This window comes from Monodelphis domestica, chromosome 4 (genome assembly GCF_027887165.1).
Source record: "Monodelphis domestica isolate mMonDom1 chromosome 4, mMonDom1.pri, whole genome shotgun sequence".
In the NCBI taxonomy this organism is placed as follows: Eukaryota; Metazoa; Chordata; class Mammalia; order Didelphimorphia; family Didelphidae; genus Monodelphis; species Monodelphis domestica.
In genome coordinates this window covers 433,484,400-433,508,216 of record NC_077230.1, presented here as the reverse complement: position 1 = coordinate 433,508,216, position 23,817 = coordinate 433,484,400, and the positions used below count along the sequence as shown (strand labels likewise).

At 43.2% G+C, this 23,817-nt stretch overlaps 1 protein-coding gene across 3 annotated transcripts; it reads right to left on the bottom strand.

Annotated features, from left to right (window-relative positions):
- Positions 1 to 518: 518 nt before the first annotated feature.
- LOC103105882 (zinc finger protein 345-like) lies at positions 519 to 23,540 on the bottom strand. Of its 3 annotated transcripts, none has more exons than XM_056825702.1 (5): positions 23,278 to 23,540; positions 20,827 to 20,964; positions 8,655 to 8,781; positions 7,508 to 7,603; positions 519 to 2,615 (listed from the first exon to the last, which is right to left on the bottom strand). In XM_056825702.1, exons 2-5 carry the CDS (start codon positions 20,932 to 20,934, stop codon positions 790 to 792), a joined length of 2,157 nt encoding a protein of 718 aa, XP_056681680.1. In that variant the 5' UTR covers positions 20,935 to 20,964; positions 23,278 to 23,540; the 3' UTR covers positions 519 to 789. The 3 variants fall into 3 exon arrangements, with proteins under 3 accessions (XP_056681680.1, XP_016282465.2, XP_016282461.2); XM_016426979.2 differs by having other exon boundaries at positions 23,283 to 23,540; XM_016426975.2 differs by lacking the exon at positions 23,278 to 23,540 and adding an exon at positions 22,098 to 22,291.
- Positions 23,541 to 23,817: the final 277 nt, after the last annotated feature.

Below are 23,817 nucleotides of genomic sequence, written 5' to 3'. Positions count from 1 at the left end.
TGCTTTTGTCCTCTGCTGAGGATTTTTGACAGATGAGTTCAATCTTGCAATTATGTCATTTTTTTCTTTCTTTTTGTGAGTGTCCAATTTAAGAATACATAGAGACGAGACTGTGACAAAGACAACGATAAACAGAAACACACAACATTGTGACAAGCATGCTTTGAAGGGAAAAAATAAGTGTTTTAGGATCCATTCTAAAGAAGAAACATAATTTCCCTCTCACCCTTAGAGTATCTCGTATATTCACCACCAAGGGGATCTCCGTAGCTTCGGGACTCTGCATGACCAGCACACAGCATTGGGGGTTCTCAAAAGAACTGGACAAGTCGGTGATTCTCCAAAGAGAACCAAAGGGAGGGTTCCAATAAAAGAACCAGGGGAAAGTGGGTCCCTGTTCAGGCACCACTTGCCGGGGACATCTACGGAGTCTCAATATGGGACAGTTTAGAACTGTCGGGGGACAGCTTAGAGGTGTTGGAGAATAGCTACAGAGTCACAAGAAAGAAAGACTGGAACATTATCAAAGAGGGATAATGAACATTTATTGTAAGCAGCACACAAGATTTAAAGCTCTTCTCGAGAGACACAATCTATCCACCTCAATCCTCCCCAGAACGTGAACAGAGGAGTTAACCTGTTCCCAGGAGATCTTGGAACTGTTCATGCAGCCTTGAACTGAGATTACTATGTTTTGGCGTACTCAGCAGGAATGGTATGTCACAAACACCTGGGAAGAGGAACTCTATTCCATGAAGTCATGAATGGTTCACTGCAAGTCTTGTCACATTATTTATATTCATCAGATTTCTCACCAGTGTGCATGCTCTGATGCCTAGCAAGATTATACTTCTGTGTGAAAAATTTACCACACTGTTTACATTCATAAGGTTTCTCTCCAGTGTGGATTCTCTGATGTGTAACAAGTTGATGCCTCCATGTGAAAGCCTTTCCACAATGTTTACATTCATAAGGTTTTTCTCCAGTGTGGATTCTCTGATGAACAATAAGATGAGAATGGTTTTTAAATGGTTTGCCACAGTCATCACATTCATAGGGTTTCTCTCCAGTGTGGATTCTCTGATGCATAACAAGATGGCCCCTCCGTTTGAAAGCCTTTCCACATTGTTTACATTCATAAGGTTTTTCTCCAGTGTGGATTCTCTGATGAACAACAAGATAAGAATGGTGGCTAAATGGTTTGCCACAGTCATCACATTCATAGGGTTTCTCTCCAGTGTGGATTCTCTGATGTATAACAAGTTGGCCCCTCTGTATGAAAGCCTTTCCACATTGTTTACATTCATAAGGTTTTTCTCCAGTGTGGATTCTCTGATGAACAACAAGAGAAGAATGGTTGCTAAATGGTTTGCCACAGTCATCACATTCATAAGGTTTTTCTCCAGTGTGGATTCTCTGATGAACAACAAGATTAGCATAGTTGTTAAATGGTCTGCCACAGTTATCACATTCATAGGGTTTCTCTCCAGTGTGGGTTCTCTGATGTATAACAAGTTGGCCCCTCCTTATGAAAGCCTTTCCACATTCTTTACATTCATAAGGTTTTTCTCCAGTGTGGATTCTCTGATGAACAACAAGAGAAGAATGGTTGCTAAATGGTTTGCCACAGTTATCACATTCATAGGGTTTCTCTCCAGTGTGGATTATCTGATGTCCAGCAAGATGGGAGCTTCTTCTGAAAGTCTTTCCACATTGATTACATTCATAGGGTTTCTCTCCAGAGTGCATTCTCTTATGAATATCAAGATCACTCCTCTGTGACAAAGTCTTTCCACATTGTTTACATTCATAAGGTTTTTCTCCAAAGTGGATTCTCTGATGTCCAACAAGATGAGATTTCCATTTAAAAGTCTTTCCACATTGTTTACATTCATGAGGTTTCTCTACAGTATGACTTCTTTCACATACAATAAGGGCTGACTTTTCACTGAAAGTTTTACTACATTCAAGATGCTCATTAGATATCTCTCTAGCATGAATATTCTGAAGGGAACGAAGGGATGACTGTCTCCTGAAGGCTTGCCCACATTGCATACATTTATGCAGCTTTGTGCTGATATGAAATTTCTGTTTCTTAAAGGCTATACCACAGTCATTACATTCATAATGTTTCTTTCCATTTTGAATTTTCTGGTTGTCATTGAGCTCTGAGCTATGACTGAAGGTCTCCTCAACTACATTATGGGTATAAAGCATTTCTCCAGCATGACTTTTCTGATGTGTAATTAGTTCTGATTTTAAATTGAAAGTCATTTCACAGTTATTACATTGATAGGTTTGTAGCACTGGAGACTTCTCATGAGACTCAACAAACTCCACTTGTTCAGTAAACCATTCCCTATATTTACCATCCTGAGAAGAGTCATTGCCTGAGATAATTTTCTTACGCTGAATTAAAATGGAATATTGACTGATACTCTTTCCATTTTTATCAAATTCATGGTGAACCTTTTGTGTTTTTTGTATCTTGAAATCAGAGACACAGATTTGTCTCAGACTCAAATCACACTGACCATCATTCATGAATCTTGGCTGTTGTAACTCTTCCCTGAGTTTTGCATGAGTCTTTCCTACTTGAAGGCGCCCCTCTTCATCTGAAGGAAACAAAGAAAGGCATACGTGAGGACAGATACACATATACCCAAAGACATAAGCTTCTGTCCACTGACAGAAAGTAAATTTATTGATCATTGATTTCCCTGACAAAGAGAAGAGACTGTAAAATCCCCAGGTTGGATTAATCTACAGAACGTTCCATATACAACAATGCTGGAGCTCCATATAAAATTGCAACACCAAGCGATACTACTTTCTCATTACATTCCCACTTTGGGCCATGAGCTCACAATGTCTGAATAAAATGATCTGCAGAAGAGACTAAAACTCAATCTCTTAGAATAGGCACGCTTTCTTCATAATACTAGATGCTCCTTCTACACTAAACTTTCTTTTTCTTTTTCATAGAAAAATGCTTTTATTATAACATGTGAGCTTGCTTATATTTTGTTTTCTCCCCAAACTTTCCTTTCTATCTTAACATCAAGGGCTGGCAATCAGGGTTAAGTGACTTGTCCAAGGTCACACAACTAGGGATATTCTGAGGGCAGATTTGAACCCAGGTCCTCTTGAATCCAGATTTATCACTCTATTCACTCTGCTACCTAGTTTTTGCTCATATGTTCATATGTCAGCACCCATCTCAGCTATATAGACAATCCAATTCTGGGGGAAGAAAGTGAGGGAGGACAAGAAGCCTCTTGATGAGGGTGAAGGAGAGTGCAAAATCTGGCTTGAAGATTGACATGAAAAAAACAACCTAAGACTTTGGAAACTGGTCCCATCAATTCCTGGGAAATGGAAAGAAAAGAATGGAAGAAGGTTTTGACTTTGTGCTCTTGTGACAAAGATGACTGCAGGTGGTGAGTGCAACCATTAAAACCCATCTTCAATAGGTGAAAAGCTATGGTAAATCTGCATGGCCTATTAAAAAGCAGAGACATCACTTTGCTGACAAAGATCCAGGTAGCCAAAGCTAGAATTTTTCCAGCAGTTATGTGTGGCCTGGAGAGTTGAACTGTAACATGAACATTGAGGATCACAGAATCATCACTTTCAAACTGTGATGCTAGAGAAGATTTCTGAGAGTCCCTTGGACAGCAAGAAGATCCAATCGGTCAATACATAGATAAATGAATTCAAAGGATTCACTTGAAGAAAAAATACTAAAGTAGTATCTTAAGTATTTTGGCCATTTAATGAGAAAGGAAGACTTACTGGAAAAGACCCTGATATTGGAAAAGATTAAAGGAAAAGAGGATGAAGCGGGCTGGAGGGGATGAGATGGAGTGTCATAGAAACAATGAACAGGAACTTGGACAGGCCTGAAGAGAGAATGGAGAATAGAAGAAACTGGCATGGTCCATGGGGTCGTGAAGAATTGGACAAGACTGAACAAGTGAGGTTGACAATAATCATTTTGAGTTCCAACATTTTTGAAATTCAAATGTACCCAGGATCTTCAGTCTTCCAGGCTGGCTCTATCCACTGAGCAACTTGGCTGCCCCTCCACTTCACTTTCAATTCTCTCTTCCCCTACTAATGTTGTTTACATTATTTATTAGCTCATGGTTCTTCCCATTTCTCTTTATTTATCAATTCCATGTATCATTTGTGATATGGAAATCACTTTAAAAGAATGATATATATTAATGTAAGGTCACCAAGGAATTCAGCTATGTAATTCCTAAATGAAAACTCAAGTCAGCAGTCAACCTTTTATGGAGTTTTTCATTACAAACAGGAGGAAGAAAGGTATTAGAGAGAGAGAGAGAGAGGGAGAGAGAGAGAGAGAGAAAGGGGAGAGAAGGGAATAGGTCTTAATACCCCCTCTGCTTAGGCTGGGCCAAAGACCCAAGCCCTTAGATAGCTGAGGCAAAGAAAAGAGATCAGTCCCTATCATTCACGTGACCAAAATGGAGAAACAGTCTCAGGGGCCTCCACCTCCAGCCTCCTTCAGAGCAAGCCCTCCTCTCAGATCTCTCCAGGAGCTCTCCCTCTAGGACCTCTCTCCTCTCAGACTCCTTCAGAGCAAAACCTCTCAGAGCAAAACCTCCTCCATCTGTCCTCAGACCCCCGCTATCTTTCAGGAAACCATCTAAGTCCCCTCCCCTCAGTTCTCACATGTACCAATCACTGTCGATGTCTCCCCTGTGCCAATGGTGGCTCTAGCTTAACCCAGGACCACCCAGAGGTCTGTCCCCTTTGCACATGTCTGTTGAAGGTCATATTCTCAAATAATTAAATCTTGATCTTTGCTGTAGCCCTTCCTAAAAAATGTTACTCTGAGTAGGGTGGAGATTGTAATTTCCAAGACCTGGTTCTGTCATTCCAACTATCTCTATTGTATCAATTCTAAAATCAATCATGACTTAAAGAACTTCCTGTTCTATGCTTAAGCATAGGTCAAAGCCCTTTCCTTTGTTTAGCAAAAGGTCTCTGTCCAAAAGTAGTCTTAAGTAGGGAGGAGAAGGATCCTCCCATGCCAAGGAGTTTCACATTCCAATAGAGTTCTTACTATCAGTAGGAAATTTTTTCAAGTATGAAATTTCCCAATGGTGAAATTTCCAACATTCATAAGTCTAAGAAATTTTAAGGTTTACACATTACAGTCATTCTTTGTCAGTGCCGTATCTTTAGCTCAGAAACACTTCGGGTCTTGGATAGCAATTTTCAAGGTTATACCAAACTTTTCTTCTATTAGATTCAGATCCAAACATGTGGTATTTGTGACGCCTCTGCAACATATTGATACTGATTTCATTGTTTATCATGACTATAAGCAGAGTTTAGTTTTCCTGGGGACACTTTTTATGTTATTTTTTCTTTTCTTGTGGCTACGACCATATAATTTTTAGAATAATCACGAGATATTTTTAAAATTTTGTCTTTAAATGCTTCTGCTCTCTAATTAAAAATCTAAACTCCTTATAATAAAAGCATTTTTAAATAATCCGTCTATTTCCTGTGTCCACAAATATTATGCCTCTGGGTAGAGCTTGAGTCTCATCTTCTTTCAGGAAACAGACAGCATGATTCACTCTTAGTCCTATGGCAGCCCCTTGTGTTTGAGGAACCCTTTGGAGGTTCCCAATAATGGGAGAAGACTTTGAAGCTAAAAATTCCTTAATAGAACTTTGAGTAAAATATAACAGCCCAACTTTGTTATGAGTATCCTTAAATTCAGATGGAATAAATAGGAAGAGATACTCTTCCCCCAGAACAAGCAGTGCACACTTGGTTCAAGCACACCAGTGTTCTTTCTGCAGTGATTCCTGGCTGGCCTAACATGCCTCCAAAGGTCGTGCATTGCTATTGTCACACTATGACCACTTCTGATTCTGGACAACACGGCCCTGCACTTTCTCAGCCCAACATCCAGTTATTCCTCAATTGCCAGATAGTTCACTCACTTCAATATAGACAGAAGTAAACATAAGGCAAGAGAATGGCTGCTTAAGGAGAGCAGAGTTTAGGAAAAAAGAGTAAAATAGAAGGCAGCTGCGAAGCTCAGTAGATTGAGAGCCAGGCTTGTAGATGGGAGGTCCTGGGTTCAAATATGACCTCAGACAGTTCGTAGCTGGGTGACCCTGGGTAAGTGACTTAACCCCCATTGCCTAGGGTGAATTTTAAATTTCCTCCATCTTGCTTGGTCTAGCACCCAGGAATGTGCACACCCACACTACACGGGCATGTGCTAGCTAATGACAAATCAGAAACAACTAACTCCCCCCCTTGGCTGTCCTAAGCCAACCTTGAGCCACCATTGGCACATGTGAGATGCAGGAAGTGAGGTAGATAACAGCCTCTGGCATTCTTGTAACTTCCTGTGGAGAGGGCTAGACACCAGTTCTATCCTGGAGCCCCAGCTTGGAGGAGCCCTGAAGATAACTTCTCTTCACATAAGTCATGATCAGATCAGTCAGATAAGAACTGACTCCCCTCTCTGCCCTGGCTCTCCAATGCCTTAGACAGCTGCCTTAGCTCAGCATGAGCCAGAGTGGTTTTTCAGTTAACCTCCCTTTCCTTCTCTCCCTCTAATAATTTCTTCCTCCTGTTGTAATTAAATCACCAAAAACTGCATTCTGACTTTAGTGTTTCATTTTAGTATTTTATAAGTAAAATTGTAGCATTTTAGACATGTCAGCATGTGAGAAGTATGGTTGATGTATTGATATTGTATCCTATATATTCGTTTACCAGATACATGGTCAGATCAGTTCATGATCACTGTATAGAAGTTACAGTCCAAAGGGCAAGAGAATTCCTGAGCGGCCCCAGAGCCTAGCTCACACCTTGTCAGACCACTTTACAAGGCGAATGTCAGGTTCATCTCCACCTCTTTGATCTTTTCTCGTCAATTCAACCAATGGTAAGACCCACACCATGTTACGTATTCATTGATCACCTCCCAATCCACATTCCTAAAACCTCCAATAAATACTGGGGAGCAAGCGTGAATCTCTTACTGCCCTGGATCTTCGGGGTGCTCTGTCCTATCTTATTCCTTTATTATTCACCTATTTCCTTCAGTCTCCCTTCTCCTTCTCAGGTTATCATCCACAGGTAAAAAATATATAGGGACCGCAGGGCAGTTGTTATAAAAATCCTTGGTGACCTATAATTATTATACTCAGTTTCAACCCCTAAATTTAACCATAACACTAGTTTTTACCACTCTTCTCCCTTGAAACCAATACACAGTTTTCATTCTAAGAAGGAAGGTGAGGGTTTAAAATAAAGATTCAAAATAATAAGAAGAATGACAGCTCATAATTACACAATGTCACATACATGCCCCAAACTTGACCAGTGTTATCTCCCTTGCTCCACCTGGGAATCCTAGGAAGTAAAGGCCAATTGATTCCCAATTGTTTGTAGTCACTTCCTCTGATAACACAATTCATAAATCTGATTTCATGTCACTCACCCAGATGGGAGTTGCTTGGGCCTTCTCCCTCCAGCATCCATGGAGCTCCCCCTTGGTCAAAATGGGAGATCCAATCTTCTCTGGGAACGGGAAGACCTGGGCATTTGGAATAAGGAAGGGATGAGGACAGAAAGACACTTGTTGTTTTGTTGTCTTTAGGGAAAGGGGACCATACAAGATCAGGACACCTCATGGATCATTTCCATGGTATTGATCATTGGGAACTTTGGTGGAGGATGGGAAGGAAGTAATCAGGGAGCCAATTTGGGATCATAAAATTCCCTTTTCTCCTCTGCTTTCACAGGATAGGTTGACTGCATGAATTCTATTATCTAGAAATTAATAATCAATACATAGTGTCATGGTGTGTGGCTTGAACATGGATTCTAAAAGTCCCGAGTCCAAATCCATTCTCAAATACCTACTGGCTAAGGGTCTCAGGCAACTCATTGATGCTCTCTTTGCCTCTATTTCCTCAATTGCAAAATGAAGATGAATCTCTTCTAACTCACAGGGTTGCTTTGAAAATTAGATAATATTTAAAAAGAAGTTTTTAGCATCATATCTCACATATAGAAATGTTTATTTCCTTCTCTTCCCACCATGTATAATGGACTTTTGGGTAGCTATGAAGGAAGAACAGACATCCTGGCTATGCTCAGCTTTTGAGAGTAAGACTAGGAGCAGGGAGGTATAATTTAATGTGAATTATCAAAAAAGAACCCTCCAAAGACTAAGAGAACCCAAAGAGGAAGGGGCTCTTTGGGGAGGTAGGAGGTTCCCTTCAGGGTCCATCTTCAAAGAAAAGCTGCATGAGCAGGGTTCAGATACTTGGCAGACAACATTCGTGCTCAGGCAATAGTCAGACTAAATGGAACCCCTGAGATCACTTCTTCAGTCTGAGATTTTCCAACTGTTGTTTGGTTTTTGGACATGAAGATCCCACAGTTGATACTTTGTAGGATCAACACTGCAAAAACCTTTTACAGGAAAACCAGAAAACAGGATTATCTGTCCGAGGAGTCAATGGATCAGCATTTTGGCCTTACAAACAATTGATAAGTGCTAAAAACCTTGTATACAGGGGAGGGAATGAAGCCAGTGCCTTGAGGGTAGATTCAGAATTACCAGGGAACATCATCCTTACCCAGGGAGAACACGTTCTGGGCATTCTCCAGCATCACCTCCTTGTACAGCTCCTTCTGACCAGGGTCCAAGAGGCGCCACTCCTCCTGGGTGAAGTCCACAGCCACATCCTGGAACGTCACCAAGACCTAAACCACCAAAAGCCAAAGGCACAGAGCTGAAGGAGACCTCAGAAGTCATCTCATAATGAGGTCATTAACTTTTATTAGGAAACTGAGGCACAAAAAAGATTCCCTCCAAGCTCACCCCCTCATGAGTGTCCAAGCCAGCCCTTCAACCCCGAGTCATGAGAAGCCCAAGAGAATACAGAGAAATTTTTCATATGGTCAGGTGAAAGGACGTTGAGAAATGTGTTTCTACCTGTGGGGGCTGACGAGTGATGTGTCCCATCAGGGATGTAGGAGGGTCCAAGCCCAGAAAAGATGATGTCAAATCTCTTTCCCACAAGCCAGCCAGGAGTGATCAGCCTGGGTGTGGGCCAGCAGCAGCCCCATCCCTGGCAGCCAGCACAAGCCTTGGAGGCAGCTGAATCAACAGTGACTTCCAGTCCCACCCACAAGCTAGAAGGGGCCAGGCAGTGGGTCAGAAGCCCAACACTGAGGCCCCTTTGCTGGCACTGGGTGCAGGAGTCTGCTGGGTGGCCCCTCTGGGGACCTGGGCCCCAGGCCTCAATTACAGTCCAGGATGAGCAGGATGTGGAAGCAAGAAATTGAGAATGATTTTGTAGCAGGAGTTTGGAGCAGCTGAGTGATGACCTGTCAGTCAAAGGAGGGTTCTATATGGAATGTGACTGGGAAAGGCAGTTGGAAGCCAGACCAGCTGTTGGTTGTTCCTTTTGGCTTGAGAGAGGGAAGAAGGCTGTTTTTCTCTTGGTTTTGAAGACAGAAGAAAGGACAAATTCAAGATCTCTCTCTATCTGATTTGCTCTGTTGTGATAGTGACTGAACTTCCAGACCTGTCAGCCATTTCTCCCAATTGAATCATATTCCACCATCTTCCAATCTGACTCATCCTAGTGATAGGAACCCCCAAAATCCTCTTTCCTTCCATTTCCTTATCCTGCCATGACTTCCCCAATAAACCCTTTATTTATGATAGAGAAGAGAAAAAGTATTTCATTTGAAACATCATAAACTCACCCCTGAGTTGATTTAGAGAAACCAGAAGGAGAATCACCAGGAAGGGGGGAGGAAGAGGGAGGAGGGAAACGTAGAAGACAGAAGAGAACAGCCTGACCTCTAGTTATCAATTACCAATCAAAATAGTCCCTCATTACAATTTATTCCAATTTGGCCCCCAGACTGACTGACCTCCCAATCCCTAACAGCAAAGATGTCCAAGCAAGTGATCGTGGGGTTGTTGTGCTGAAAGCTATCACAGGCTATTGGATTTGTAATATCTTATACAGGCAAATGACAAATCTGGTGGTAGATTCTGTGGAATGTATAAGCAACGCCACTATGTTCATACTCCAGATGCCGTTTCAAGAAGAAACCTTCTCTGGCAAGTTCTGACACAGATCTCCATCATTTCCATGGCTGCAATACAGACTCTGACCTACCTTAAGAGCATTTACCTATGTGTGATCCCTAAAACTACAGCACAGATCATGGTAGTAGATACAAATGTGGAGACATTGCTTAACAACATGTTTGAAGAATTCCTGAAGGCAAAAGGGCCAGATCAGATAAAGGTTAAGGGAAGTGGTCAGGCAGACAATGCACCTAAGGAGAAAGACAATAAGGCCAAGAAAGCAAAATCCAGTGCACAGGGCAATGACAGTGACAAGGACAGTAAGACAAACAGTGAAGCTGAGAAAATCTTTCCACTCAAAAACATTTCCAAGATTTCTAACACAGCTGGTGTGTTGCACTTAAAGGTTCAGAGGCAATTTACTACCCAGGAATTAGATTCCCTGAAGAAAAGGTTTCCAAAGTTTATTGACGAGCCCTATAAAACTCATAAGGAGCTGAAAGGTGCTTTCCGAATATTTGAACCCAGTTTTCAGGATGTGGATTTTCTTTTGGTAGAACTTTTTAGCCCCCATGAGCATTGTCAGTTCATCCATAGACTAGGTCAGAAACTGCATTGACAAGTTGGCCTACAGAGGGGCAAAGGGAAGACTTTGATTTCTCTAATGCCATCAGCATGATCTATCTAAGGAAATGCAGGGAGGACTGCTCCAAGCCATAAAAATGTATGGCTCAAAACCAAATTCATGGGAAAAATTTGACATACTGGTGCAAAATAAAGGACAACATCCAGCTTCCTTTATTGATCACCAGTCTGAGATAGCTCGGCTATAATGGGTATAGAAAGGGACATGGAAGAGTCTGTAAGCCACGTTAGCAGATAATTTCTGAAGGGATGCACACCACACTTCAGAAATTTTTTCAAACATTATTTTCATAGATATGATGCAGTGAGTTTAATTGAATTATGAGATGCTGCGACATATATATTTGAAAGTGACACAGATCAAAGTAAACAGGTGGCAGATTTATAGCAAAAATTGGAAGAATCACAGAAAAATTTAAGAGACAAGGAAATTGAAGAAATTAAGAATTTGAATACTGTTAAAACATACCCCAAATCTGTTTATAAGCCATGAAAAATCCAGAGAGATTAGGCAATGTTTTTTCTGTCATAAGACAGGACACCTGAAGAAAGACTTTTCTAAAAAAGAAATATGAAGTTAAGAACAACAAAAGCCCACAAGTAAAATACAATAAGCAAAATCCTACTTGTTGTGAGCATTGTACGTTAAAATCCACTCAACATGCAACAGATTTACAGGGTAAGAAAGATGCTCTAAAATCAGGGACTAAGCCCAAATATGCAGATATGGTTAGGAGAGAACTATGAAGCCAGGATTATAATATATTTAGTTTGGTACATGGAGATAGAGAAAATAGTGAAAGACAGACTGCGGTTAAACTTAGGAGAAAACAGATAAGAAACAGTGGAAAAGGGGTGCAAGAAACTAAATCTGTGAGTGATGAGAAATGTAAACCAAGTAACAAACCACATGACAGGCAGAGACAAGTAGTAGAGCTTGATGAAGAAGTTAAAGACATCATTTCTCAAATAACAACAGATAGGAGACTTAGGGGAAAAACTGTAGAGTAACCACACATGAAAAAAGTAGAAATCAAGTCAAAACATTCTTTGAAAACTTTTTTCAGTTCAGATTGGGCACAGGGATTGAAGTTTGTAATAGAAAAAGTCACATAAACTCAAGCAGGAGTTAGAGAGAGATACAGAAAAACAAAATTTTAATTCCCTGCAGCAAAATGACTGTAACAGAAAATCAAAATATGATTTTACTGTTACCAATGAGGTTACTGTCAATGGAGATGTAAATGATTTGGAAATATTCAGAGATTTGCACAAGAGACCAGAAAACTCAGTTAATTCTTCAAATAGCTATATGGCACCGATCTCCTTAGAAAAAACATATAGTTTGAATCCTAAAGCTAAAAGTTTCCATCCTATAATGACTCAGTTAAAAATACAGAATTTAATGAAAATGAAGCTGACATTACATTTGAAAATAATAAGCATATTCCAAATAATGGAGGTGAAATCAAAGTTAAATTTGAACAGATGAATGGAATGACAGATTTAGTAACTGATAGAATAACCAAGGATTCAAATGACAGACATGAAACCCACATTCTAAGTGGAAGAGGGGAGTATGACCAAATAAAATTATATGAGATTAACCATAGATATGATTTGAATTCATTTTCCAATGAAGTAGAGGATATAGTACAATTAACCTCAGATGAATATCTCATAGGAAATTATTTAAATCAAGAAGATTTAGCTGATTCAACCATATAGCTGGCAGAAGCTACACAGCCAGAAACATATGTATGGAGTACTGTGGGGAAGAATGAAGGCACACATCTCAGTGATGCAGGGGAAAATGCAGATATACTAAACTTATTTCCAGAAGATAACATCATAGAGGGAGAAGGTTCTATCTCTACACAGTCAAAAGAGAGTGACGATGAACAAAAACTCAGACTGATGATGAAGTAGAACCTATAAATTTTAGCAACAGCATTGCATATCTGCAATAAGCTAACTCCATACAATCAAGTTTACCACCTCAGAACATGAATCTAAAGCTTATCAATGAGAAAGAACCAAAAACAGATTTGGGAAATATAAAAGTTGGTGACACGGGGTTAAATCAACACAGAAAGCCAGAGTTAATATCTGACCCACCTTTACATGGCACTGAACAGAATACAATGAATAACATAAAGATTACAGAATTCAGTGACCCAGAATCAGAAACTGAGTCAGAGGGAATGCCAGACAGTGTAATAATAATGGACCAAGTTAGTGATTTAGAACAAATACCTTATGGATTTTATGAGGTTCATGAGGAAGTGGACAAAGAAGGGGATGTGTGGGACACAAATGAGAAAATTGAATACCTGAAACTAGAACAATCAAAATCTTATCAATATGATGATGATGATAATGATGATGATGATGATGACATCTTTGGGCACAGAACAAGTTGTATACCATTGTGTGAATCCTAAAAATTCTCAGACTCTATCTTGGAACAGTTGGCTAAGGTTATCCCCCATTTAAACAATGAAAGTATTTGATCAGGAATGTATTGGGAATTTTACATTACTCCATCCATACTTAGGCAGACTTTAGGGGAAGATAAAGTTGTAAAACTCCTTAATCAACAATGAAAAAGTACTTAACTCATACTTATAGTGAGGCCAAAACCTTAAGCTAGGTCTATTTTTAGCTCTAATACAAAAGGGTGCTAAGTACCTGTGAAGGTCAAATTAATCACTAAAAGGTCAGGCAACTTGCAAGGGGCAAGCTTAGCAAAGAGGTGTGAAGTACTCAGAAGATATAATCCACCCAGAGAAGGTGAGAACTAAAAACTAAGAATGGGCAGTCCTTGGAAAAAGGGTCTACTGTGATTGGTAGACGTGTCAACTTAGGGGAGGTGACACAAGAGAAATTTTTCTTTAAAAGGAAGGAGCTGGAGGGCTCTGGGAGTTAGTTCAGCTTTGGAAGCTGAATTGGAGGTCAGGAGTCAGAACAGGTCTTGGAACTCAGTTCAGGAGTTCAGGATTTCAGTGAAGAATTGGAGTTTTGCTTGGGACAAATCTTATGGTGAGTGATTAAAGATTGACTTAGTTTCTCTCTTAAAGAGAAAGACCTAGGTCATTGGCCTAGGTCCTAGACTTTTCCTACTATTTCCTCTTACTCTGTCTCTTTCCCTTCCCTTAAATCCTTCATTTATATTCATTAAAAATCTCCATAAAACCCAGCTGACTTGGGTATTTCATATTGGGGAATTTTTACCAAGGCGACCATTTATTTTTTATTTAAATTAAGACACTAAAAATTATCTTTACAGTTTTGGCCATTCAAAGTCTTGAACCCATATTTTCGTGGTCACAATTGGAGGAACTCTTTGCTAGATTAGGAGTTGATAGTGAAGAAGACTTTATAGAGAAATTGAATTACATGGCTTTTACAGATACTGATTATGAATGGGAAGGAGGATATTAAAGAACATATTAAAAACAAACTGGAAGGGAGATAGATATTCAATTTCACATCTATTCTCGAACTTCAAAAAACATGACAAATACCATTCTTGTAGTAACAGTGAAACCAAGATTAGTTTGAGTTCCATAGGGCAATATACAACACAAAACCTTATGAGAATAAAGACTAGTCTTAGGTATAAAAAGAAAACATTCTGGGAAAAGAACAACTATGTAATTTAATCAGAACAAGAAAAAATTCCTAAACTATTAGCAGAAACCTCCAACTTCATAACTATGACAAATACAAACACCATAGTAATGGAGGATGGAAAACATCTAGAATGCTATTGAAGCATAGATTCACATTGGAAGAATTTGTTATCAAAGGCTTTCATGCCAACTGCAGCATTCCAAGAATATTCACATCTATGAATCATAAATGATTGTATCACTACTGTGTCTCCAAGCATAAGGTTATACCAATGAGGTTTGTGAATGTAACCTTGAACTGGCCATGTGGCCCTTTCCTAGGACAAACCCATTAACATGATCGGAGTCAATTCTCTAGGAAAGCTGGGTTTATAATCTACACGCCCAAAGGTGTTCCCTCTACATTGCCACCCAATCTTAATTGTCTATACTCTGTGATGTGATTTCTACGTGATTGGAAACACCTCCTTGCTTCCTCAACAATAAAAGCAAAGGCAACTCTTTTGAACTTCCTCTTGGACTTCCTCTCCCTTTTGGTGGAGTTCCACTCAGCTCGTAATCCTATCTCCCTCTTTCTCTCTCCTTTCTGAATCTCTTCCTCCAGGAGGCTACAGCCCCTGTCGGCTTGCATTCTATACCTTAGTCTTATCCTCTACCTCGTATTCCATTGATCCTCATATTTTCCTCCCAAGGGGAAAATCATAGGGGTTGCCTGCCCTATTCAAACACTGACTTGTCCGTGTCTGTCATTCTTCACCCTGGTTCGCCGATTCCCTACTTCTCCTCGGGTCCCTATCACAAAGGACAACCCCCTACTTGTAGACCCGCTTATCAGGCTCTACACCAACTTATAGATGAGAACTGAAACAGGTTACCCATATCTCTTAACCTTCATCCTAAAACTAAATCTCTACCAGGGGAAGGAAGAGAGGGAATTATCATGAAGATATTACCTCATAGTTTCAGATATCTCATAAGAACCAACAATGTAGTCATGTCATCAATGAAGATACATACAAATGACATCTGATAAAAAAAAAAAGCCTTAGTCATAAGCAGCAACACAAATAGCCCTAGGGAAAAAAATCAATAATAATCCTTGTGAATGAAAGTCTATGAATGGAAAGCACACGAGAGTACATATCAACAGAAAATAGAGACAAGAGAGCATTGCACACGTTAAAATGATACCAGAAAAGCTCGGCTAAAGCAAATAAAAGAGCTCTGGAGAGAAATACAGCCAGTAAAACAGAGAAAAAAGAAATATGCATTTTCAAAGATTAGCTCCAAAGAGAAGTCTCTCCATAATCTATACAAAAGCTCTGCAAACAAGAGTAACAACAAAGAAAGGAACAAAGTTAATTCAAATGAAAACACAACTCCATGACCAAATGAAATACATTATATCCAAATTCTATGTCCAACACAGAACTAAAAGACAGCAAATAAATCCTCTTGTGAAAATTCAAACATCAAAAGATAAGAAAACTTCAAGTCCATATTCTTAACCTAAATCTAAGAACTTATACATTATGCACTCAAGAAGATGATCCTATGTAAAGCTTATTTCCACACATGAAGAATAACTAATGAATCCTGACAAGCACTCATGAACAATTCATAGCTTACTTCCATGCACAGAGAAAAATTTCAATCTTACACACATGCACATATAAGAACCTTAAACAAATGCGTGTTCCTGATTGCTCCAGTATGTTCCTGAATATTAAAGGACACAGGACTACAATCAAGAGCGACAACAGACAAAATGGGGCATGCAGCACAGATGAAAAGAGAGACCAAGACACAGAGTTTCTACAATTAACATCAATGGAAGGACTTTGAAATGTTGGACTTGTGATCATGAGGTTATGTAAGAAGGCAACATACATGTTAACTTCCCATGAATACATACACATGCTACACAGAAATACAATGTGGAAGAAACCTCACGGAGTGGGTCAGTATACAACATCTGCATAGTGGCAAAACAAAAATTCACACTGATATTAATTTCTGTGGAAAATTCAAACAGACAAACATGTTTCTTCTCTGCATAGTTTGCACAGAAATCGAGAACAATGTACATGGATGTACATATGTAAATCTGTATAGGTACAACATGTACATGAAGATGCTAATGTACTAACAAGCTAACTATATTAGGATAATGTATTGATGTTCTAATGGTTAACTACTGGGATAACTTAGAGCATTGGTTCCAAGTCTAAGGGAAGTAGAGACAGACATAGATCCACTGAAGTACAGAAGTTAGACTGTATTATGATTTTAGGTTAGCAATTGGTAGTACTAGAAATCGTACTTAGTTGAATTATAGACATTAGGAGAGAAGACAGTTACCTGTTCAAAAGACTGTTGGAATTGTGTAAAATGGTTACATGATTTGTTATTATGTTCAAAACTAGGTTCATGTAAATCCCTTCCTTACCTAAACCCGTTTCCGATACCCAAACTTAGCACAGAACTGCATAGACAGAATAGCTAAGCGAAGATTAGGGTTTGTTGCTTTGGGAGGGTAGAGGAATATTTAACAGAGTAAAGGCTTAAAAATGAGATAGCTGGAAATGTAATATATATATATATATGTACCAGGTAAGGACCATTAACATAAGATGCTGGTGCCATCTTCTTCCAAAGCCTAAAAGGGAGGATATTGTGCAAGTGAGAAATTGAGAATGATTTTGGAGCAGCTGAGTGATGACCTGTCAGTCAAACGAGGGTTCTATTTGGAATGTGACCGGGAAGCCAGACCAACTGTTGGCTGTTCCTTTTGGCTTGAGAGAGGGAAGAAGGCTGTTTTTCTCTTGGTTTTGGAGACTGAAGAAAGGACAAAGTCCAGCTCTGTCTCTGTCTGTCTGTCTGTCTGTCTGTCTCTCTGATTTGCTCTGTTGTGATAGTGACTGAACTTCCAGACCTGTCAGCCATTTCTCCCAATTGAACCATATTCCACCATCTTCCAATCTGACTCATCCTAGTGATAGAAAACCCCAAAATCCTCTTTCCTTCCATTTCCTTATCCTGCCATGACTTCCCCAATAAACCCTTTATTTACGATAGAGAAGAGAAAAAGTATTTAATTTGAAACATCATAAACTCACCCCTGAGTTGATTTAGAGAAACCAGAAGGAGAATCACCAGGAAGGGGGGAGGAAGAGGGAGGAGGGAAACGTAGAAGCCAGAAGAGAACAGCCTGATCTCTAGTTATCAATTACCAATCAAAATAGTCCCTCATTACAGGGAGCACAGCAGAGGTGGGGACGGCGGGGGTGCAGGCGTCCTGCTTAGATTTCCAGGCTGCCAAACTTGCCAGTGCTGGCCTGCAGACCAAGCCAGCCGTGACTCCACCTCTTAGCCTGTCATGTCATCGTGGAAGGAGAGAAGCCTGAGCTCTCGCAGCCCTCTGCGGAAAGGGAATCAAAGACGTCCAGCAGGAAAGTGCCGCCATCGCAGAGGAGATCAGGCCCAGCGAGGTGGCTGAGTGCAGGAGTCAGGCCTGGAGACAGGACGTGTTCAGTGGAGGAAAGGTAGAATCTGTATTTCTGAAGGTGGAGGAACGAATGGCCAAAAGCCTCACTGAAAGGCCGTGTCTACACCAACAAGGTGCACTGAATGGCCATGTCTATACCAACAGGGCGAACTGAAAGGCTGTGTCTACACCAACAGAGCACACTGAAAGGCCGTGTCTACACCAACAGGGCCCAGATGACAAGAGCTGAAAGGTTTTCTCATCATTTTCATCAATCACTTCCACCCTCATGAAAAGGAAGGAGACTCGGCCTGGGTTTTCTTACTTGGTAAAGTGGTCTCGGATGTGAATCCTGCTCAGGCAGTCACCAGGCTGCCCACCAGAGACTGCGCTGACCCCAGAAGGCTGTAAGACGATGGCCCGACAGTAAGAGCCCGCCAGGGTCACCTGATGTCTTCCATGAGACGCTCCTAATTCTGGACTTACTTTTCTCTTTGGAACTTGCTCAAAAGGCTGGACTGACTTCTGACAGCCCGAAATGCTGGAGTGACTCACGTGGAGGCGACGTTAGTGACTGCCGGCCTCGCACGATCATCGTGGGAGGAGGCCACGGTGGGCCCCACCGTGTTACACTCTCTCCTTCCTCCTTTCTGCTACTCACTGGCTCCTGCGGGGTCTCGAGCCCCCCTCCTTGTCCTTCCTGGCCCTGAGCTCGGGCCCCTTTACCTACACCTGTGTGGCTGGACTCGAGGGCTCTTACTGAGATTTGCAGCCCTCACAAAAGGAGAATGAAATCTGTGGGGTGGGAATGTAGTGTCTGAGACCAGATTCGAACCCAGGCCCTCCCTTCTCTAGGCCTGGCTCTCCATCCCCTGAGGATTTATTCTGAAACACTTCTTGGATCTCCCTTTCAGAGCTGAATCCCAAATCCCTTCTGAAGAGTCCGCGGGCCCATCAGGATGGATGAGCTCCCAACAGCCGGCTCCGGGAGCTGCTGCCATCACTGGTAGCCGTGGGGAAGGCCGAGGAAGGCCCTCTTGACTCAGTTTCTCCTGCAGGGCCATCTGAGGCCATCGAAGGCCTCTCTCTGCCTCCATCTTGGCTGAGACTGAGCAGGAGCCTTGCTGATAGCAAACTCCATTTCTCCGGCTGCTCCCCTTCCCTGCTGCTCTCTCCGGCCCTCGGGGCACCTGCACGCTGCTGGATGGCTCTTTCCCAGGAGGGCTTCTGTCCTTCCCCAATCTCCTCCCTTGTTCCTGCGCTGCTTCCCGTCTCCTTCTCGGGCTGAGCAGCAGATCCTTCCTGTCTCTTCTCCTGCCAGGCCGGAATCTGCTCTCTGAGATGGCCTGGACGTGGCTGCTGCGCTTGTCCTGCTCACACGTCTGTCTTCAGTCTGGGCTTTCCTTGTACCTTCTGCTGCCTCCTCTGGGGACTCCTCGCCAAAGGGCCCTCCTGGGGCACGTCCAGACGTCCCTCCATGACTCTCTTCTTCCTCCTTTAAGGAGGGGGATGGGGAAATGGAGGGGGGGGGTGTGAAAAGGAAAACTGAAACAAGTTCTGGACTTTCTGCCACTGAGTTGGAACAAACAACAGTGGGAATATTAGAGAGAGAGGATATTGACAAGAATGACAGTTGGTGGGGGAAGGGAAACTGCGAGGGGCAGTTGGTTTTGTGACTCTGCACTTCCTTCCTGGTCCTGGAAGTAGAAGGTCTCTCTCCCTGTTTTTGGCTAGAAGTGCTCTATTCTGGAATTTTCCAACCGTGTGCTCTCCCTGGATCTCTGTGATCCTGTCATCCACACAAGGACTTAAGAGAAGCAGTTTGAACTGTAAGGCCAGGGGCATCAGCCTGAAGAGAGACAGGCCCACCAGCTCTGAAGGTCAGAACTTTCTTCCTCTTGATGTCTACTGCTAAGACTTTGAGCATAAGAAAGCTAGCACAGATATAACATAGCCAAGAATAAGAGAAACCCTCCACCAGCCTGTGAGGCCTGGCCTCAGCTCAAAAGCTGAGAGACTCAAACCTCATCTAGGGAAATCCCTCTTCCCTCTTCCCTGTTATCTCCCCAATCCAAACTTGTTATTAAATTTTTTCTTTATTGGATACTGCACTCAGATAAGAGGACTAACATTTCAGGGGACATACAGGGAGCTGAACCTCAGGATAGCCATTAAAGTGTAAGCAGTCATTATTGAAACCCTGCCAGGTGACTAAGTCTGGAGGGAGGCTTGTCCCTCAGGAGGGTCCTTACTTAGCTGCTGTTGTGAATCTTAAAATTCCTCAGACTCTACTTCAGAAGATTTGATTAAGCTAATCCCATTTTAAACAATGAAGGTACTTAGTCAGAAATTTAGTCAGAAACTTAGGCCTCTGAAAGAGAATTCAGCTTGGAGCTGAATTGGAGGCTGGACCCTGAGAAGGACAAGAGCTGGGAAGCCTTCAGGGCTCTGCTCAAAGCCTGCCCACACAGGACCCAGATGGGAAGGGCTTTCCCTGAGGTCAAGTTGTCAGAAGGCAGAGCCTGGCCCTAAGAAAGAGAAGTGGAAAAACCAATGTGTGTGTGTGTGTGTGTGTGTGTGTGTGTGAGTGTGTATGTGTGTGTGTGTGCACACGTGTGCTAGGCATGCCCAGAGCACACATGGAGTCTAAGGAACAGACTAAAGAGGGAAGAGGCTGTCCTTGTCGCTGAGCCTTAAGGAGGGAGCACTGAGGAGGCAAAGAGGGGAGGGCAGCAATGGGGGCCCTGAGGGGACCGAGGAAGGGCCAGGGTGCCAGGAGTGACCCTAAAAAGCAGCAGCAGAGAGCAGGGCGCTGGTGCTCCCACCCCATCCCACTGCCTGCCTATCTGTGGGCAGAAACCATCCCGGTCACCACACATTGGCAGCTGCCTACCCAGGCCTCTGGGGCTCAGCCCTGGGCACACTGCACTCACCTGGGCCGGGGGGCCGGGGCTCCCAGGGGCCACCCCTCTGGCTCCAGGCCTGGGTCCTCTGCAAGCTCTTTGTCTTCTCTTCCTGGGCAGGAGGCTGGCTGCAGGCATTGAGGCAGGCTGAGGTCCAGCAGGGAGAGCCTTCAGGGTCCAGGGGGAGGGCAAGAAAGGAGGTGAGGCAGGGACAGGAAGGTGCTCTGAGCAGGAAGACTCCCCCCTCCCTCTCTTACTCCTCTTCTGCCCATCCTCCTGCAGAGACCAGGAGGCAGAAGGGGCTTTGGGATCCCAGATGGGAGGGGGGCAGTGAGAGCCTCCAGGACCCCCAGTCAGAGCTCTGCCCTCCCTGCGGCCCCCCTGCCCAACCCTCACCCAAATAGAATCCAGGCCACAGAACAACTGCCTGGTCTAGGAGGGAAGGAGCTGGGACAGGCTGAGGACCAGGACTGTGGGATGGGGCTGCCAGGAATGACCAGGGAAGCCCGAGGCTGGGAGACACAAGCCTGGCTGGGATTCTCTTCCCTGGAAGGCTCACTGAGGGCTCTGAGAAGGGAGGCAGGAAGCAGGAGGCCTGGGCAAGGAAGGGGCTGGGAGCAGAGGAGGACCCTGTAACTGAGGGAGAGGAGGGGACATCCCAATGCCAGAAGAGTTCCAGGAGGGCAGCTGAGCCTGGGAAAGTAGGAAGATGGTCCCAGGCTCTAACCAGGAGCTGGGGAGGAATCCTGGGACCCTGTTTTGGAGCTTAGCTTGGAGACTTTAGTTTGGTTCTCTGGAGGGAAACTGGAGACAGGAAGCTCAATGCCTGGGATCTGAAAGGGGGGCTGCAGGAGAGCCATAGGTCCAGTTAAGGAACCTTCCTTAAAAGCTTTGGTGCCTGGGTCCTAGGGAGGTCCTAGAGGAAAAGAAGCAGGATGCCTGGGTCCCTGCAGAGAGCAAAGGTTGTTGGTGGGACAATGCAATCTGAACAGGAGCTGGGGGCAGGGAAACAGGCCACCTGGGTCCTGGTGGGGAGGTTAGAGGCAGTGCTCCTGAGTCTGCTTGGGAGAGCTCTGAAATGTGACCCGATGGTCACCCTGAGGGCAGTGTCCTGGGACATGAGGGATGTGGTGGGGAAACTGGACAAGAAATAGCAAAGGAGAGCTGGCCAGAGACGCAAATGGGGGAGGTAGAAGGGCTCCTGTCAGCTCCAGTGAACACTCACCATGAGGTCAGAAAGGGAGGAGGAGACTGAAAGAAAAAGAACCGGAGTGCCTCATGGCTTCCTGGCTCAGACCTACCTAGGACCTGCATACACAGGGTTGGCTCCCAGAAGACAGAGGGATCTTGGTTGAAAGGGAAGAAGGCAGAGGGACTTTGTTTCCAACAGAAGACTAATGATGGCTGCAGAGAAAGAAGAAAGTTTGATCTCAGCTACAGTGGTTCAGGGTTTTAGCCAGTACACTCTGGGCAGATCTTCTCAGTCTCTAGGGCCCCGCCCTGCCCCCCACTGGAATCCCTCTCCTCCCAGCCTCCAAACTCCACCCCAGGGTTCATATTCCACCTGGGTCATCAATCTGGGCTGGCCATCTGGGAGGCTCCTCCTCCCACAACCTCCCTTCCTCCCTCCCTCTCTCTGCTCTGGGCCTCACACCCTCCTCCTCCGGAATAGAATCTCCTTCCTTCTAGCTCTGCCCTTCATATACTCATCTCCTTCCAAATTTGGACAGGCAGACCCTGCATCCCTCCTGATTCTACCTAACATATCCCTCTTTCACATCCCCCAAACCACTAGTCAGGAACAATGTGTTTCTACCCCAAAGAGATAATAAGGAAAAAGACTTGTACAAGAACATTCATAGCTGCACTTTTTTGGTGGCCAAAAATTGGAAAATGAGGGGATGCCCTTCCATTGGGGAATGGCTGAAGAAACTGTGGTATATGTTGGGGATGGAATAATATTGTGCATTAAGGAATGATGAACTGGAGGGATTCCATGTGAACTGGGACGACCTCCAGGGAGTGATGCAGAGTGAGAGGAGCAGAACCAGGAGAACATTGTGCACAGAGACTAATACACTGTGGTTTAATCGAACATAATGGACTTCTCCATTAGTGGCAATGCAGTGATCCTGAACAACCCAGAGGGATCTATGAAAAAGAGCACTTTCCATACCCAGAGAAAGAACTGTGATCGCAGAAAAGCAGAAGAAGAACATAGGATTGATCATGTGGTTTGATGGGGATGTGACTGGGAATGCTGACTTTAAATAATCACTCTTACAAATATGAATAGCATAGAGATACGTTTAGATCAATGATGCATGTATAACCCAGTGGAATTGCTTGTCAGCCCCTGGTGGGGGGAGGAAAGAAAACATGAATCATGGAACCATGAACAATATTCTTAATTAATTAAAAAACAATGAAAAAATGAAAAATCAATCAAAAATTTCGAAATAAAAAGAACACCGTGCTTACTTCACCTTTTCTCAAAACTGGGAAGCTGATCTTCTGGATTCGAGTTTTGAGGGGAAAGAGAGCAATCCTGTTGTTTTTCTCAAAGTGAAGTTTCTACTCCAATAAAATGTGAAACTAAAATATTCATCTAAATTTTAAAACAATTTTTAACAATAAACTTCTACATATTTTCCGCAGGTGCCCCCCCCCACACACACACACACATTGAAGGGAGATCTCTGTGTGTCTGTCTATCCATTGATCTAGAAAAGAGGTGAGGGTTGGAGGGGTTGAGGCAGGGGGTCCAGCATGGTGCGTCAATGGATTGAGAGTCAGGCCTGGAGACAAGAGATCCTGGTGTGAGGAGGGGGCTTTGTGGTGCCCTGAAAATATGGTTTCGAAAAGCCTCTCCCTCATGGCCAAGCGATGTGCCAATTCCAACCATGCTGACAGAGTATGACCCCAGCAACTGGCTCCAAAGGGTCCTGCCATTACCCTTGTAGCCTCTCCTCCCACTCTCCCAGGTACAGGAAGCAACCTGCAGCGGGCCTTGGGCCATCC

Excerpts from the sequence above, each read along its gene's own strand:
- LOC103105882 (XM_056825702.1), bottom strand. The coding sequence starts at position 20,934 with ATGCCTGCAGCCAGCCTCCTGCCCAGGAAGAGAAGACAAAGAGCTTGC. Across the intron at positions 8,782-20,826 it reads GCCCCGGCCCCCCGGCCCAG|GTCTTGGTGACGTTCCAGGA; the intron begins GTGAGTGCAGTG and ends TTGGTGGTTTAG. Across the intron at positions 7,604-8,654 it reads CCAGAACGTGTTCTCCCTGG|GTCTTCCCGTTCCCAGAGAA; the intron begins GTAAGGATGATG and ends CCAAATGCCCAG.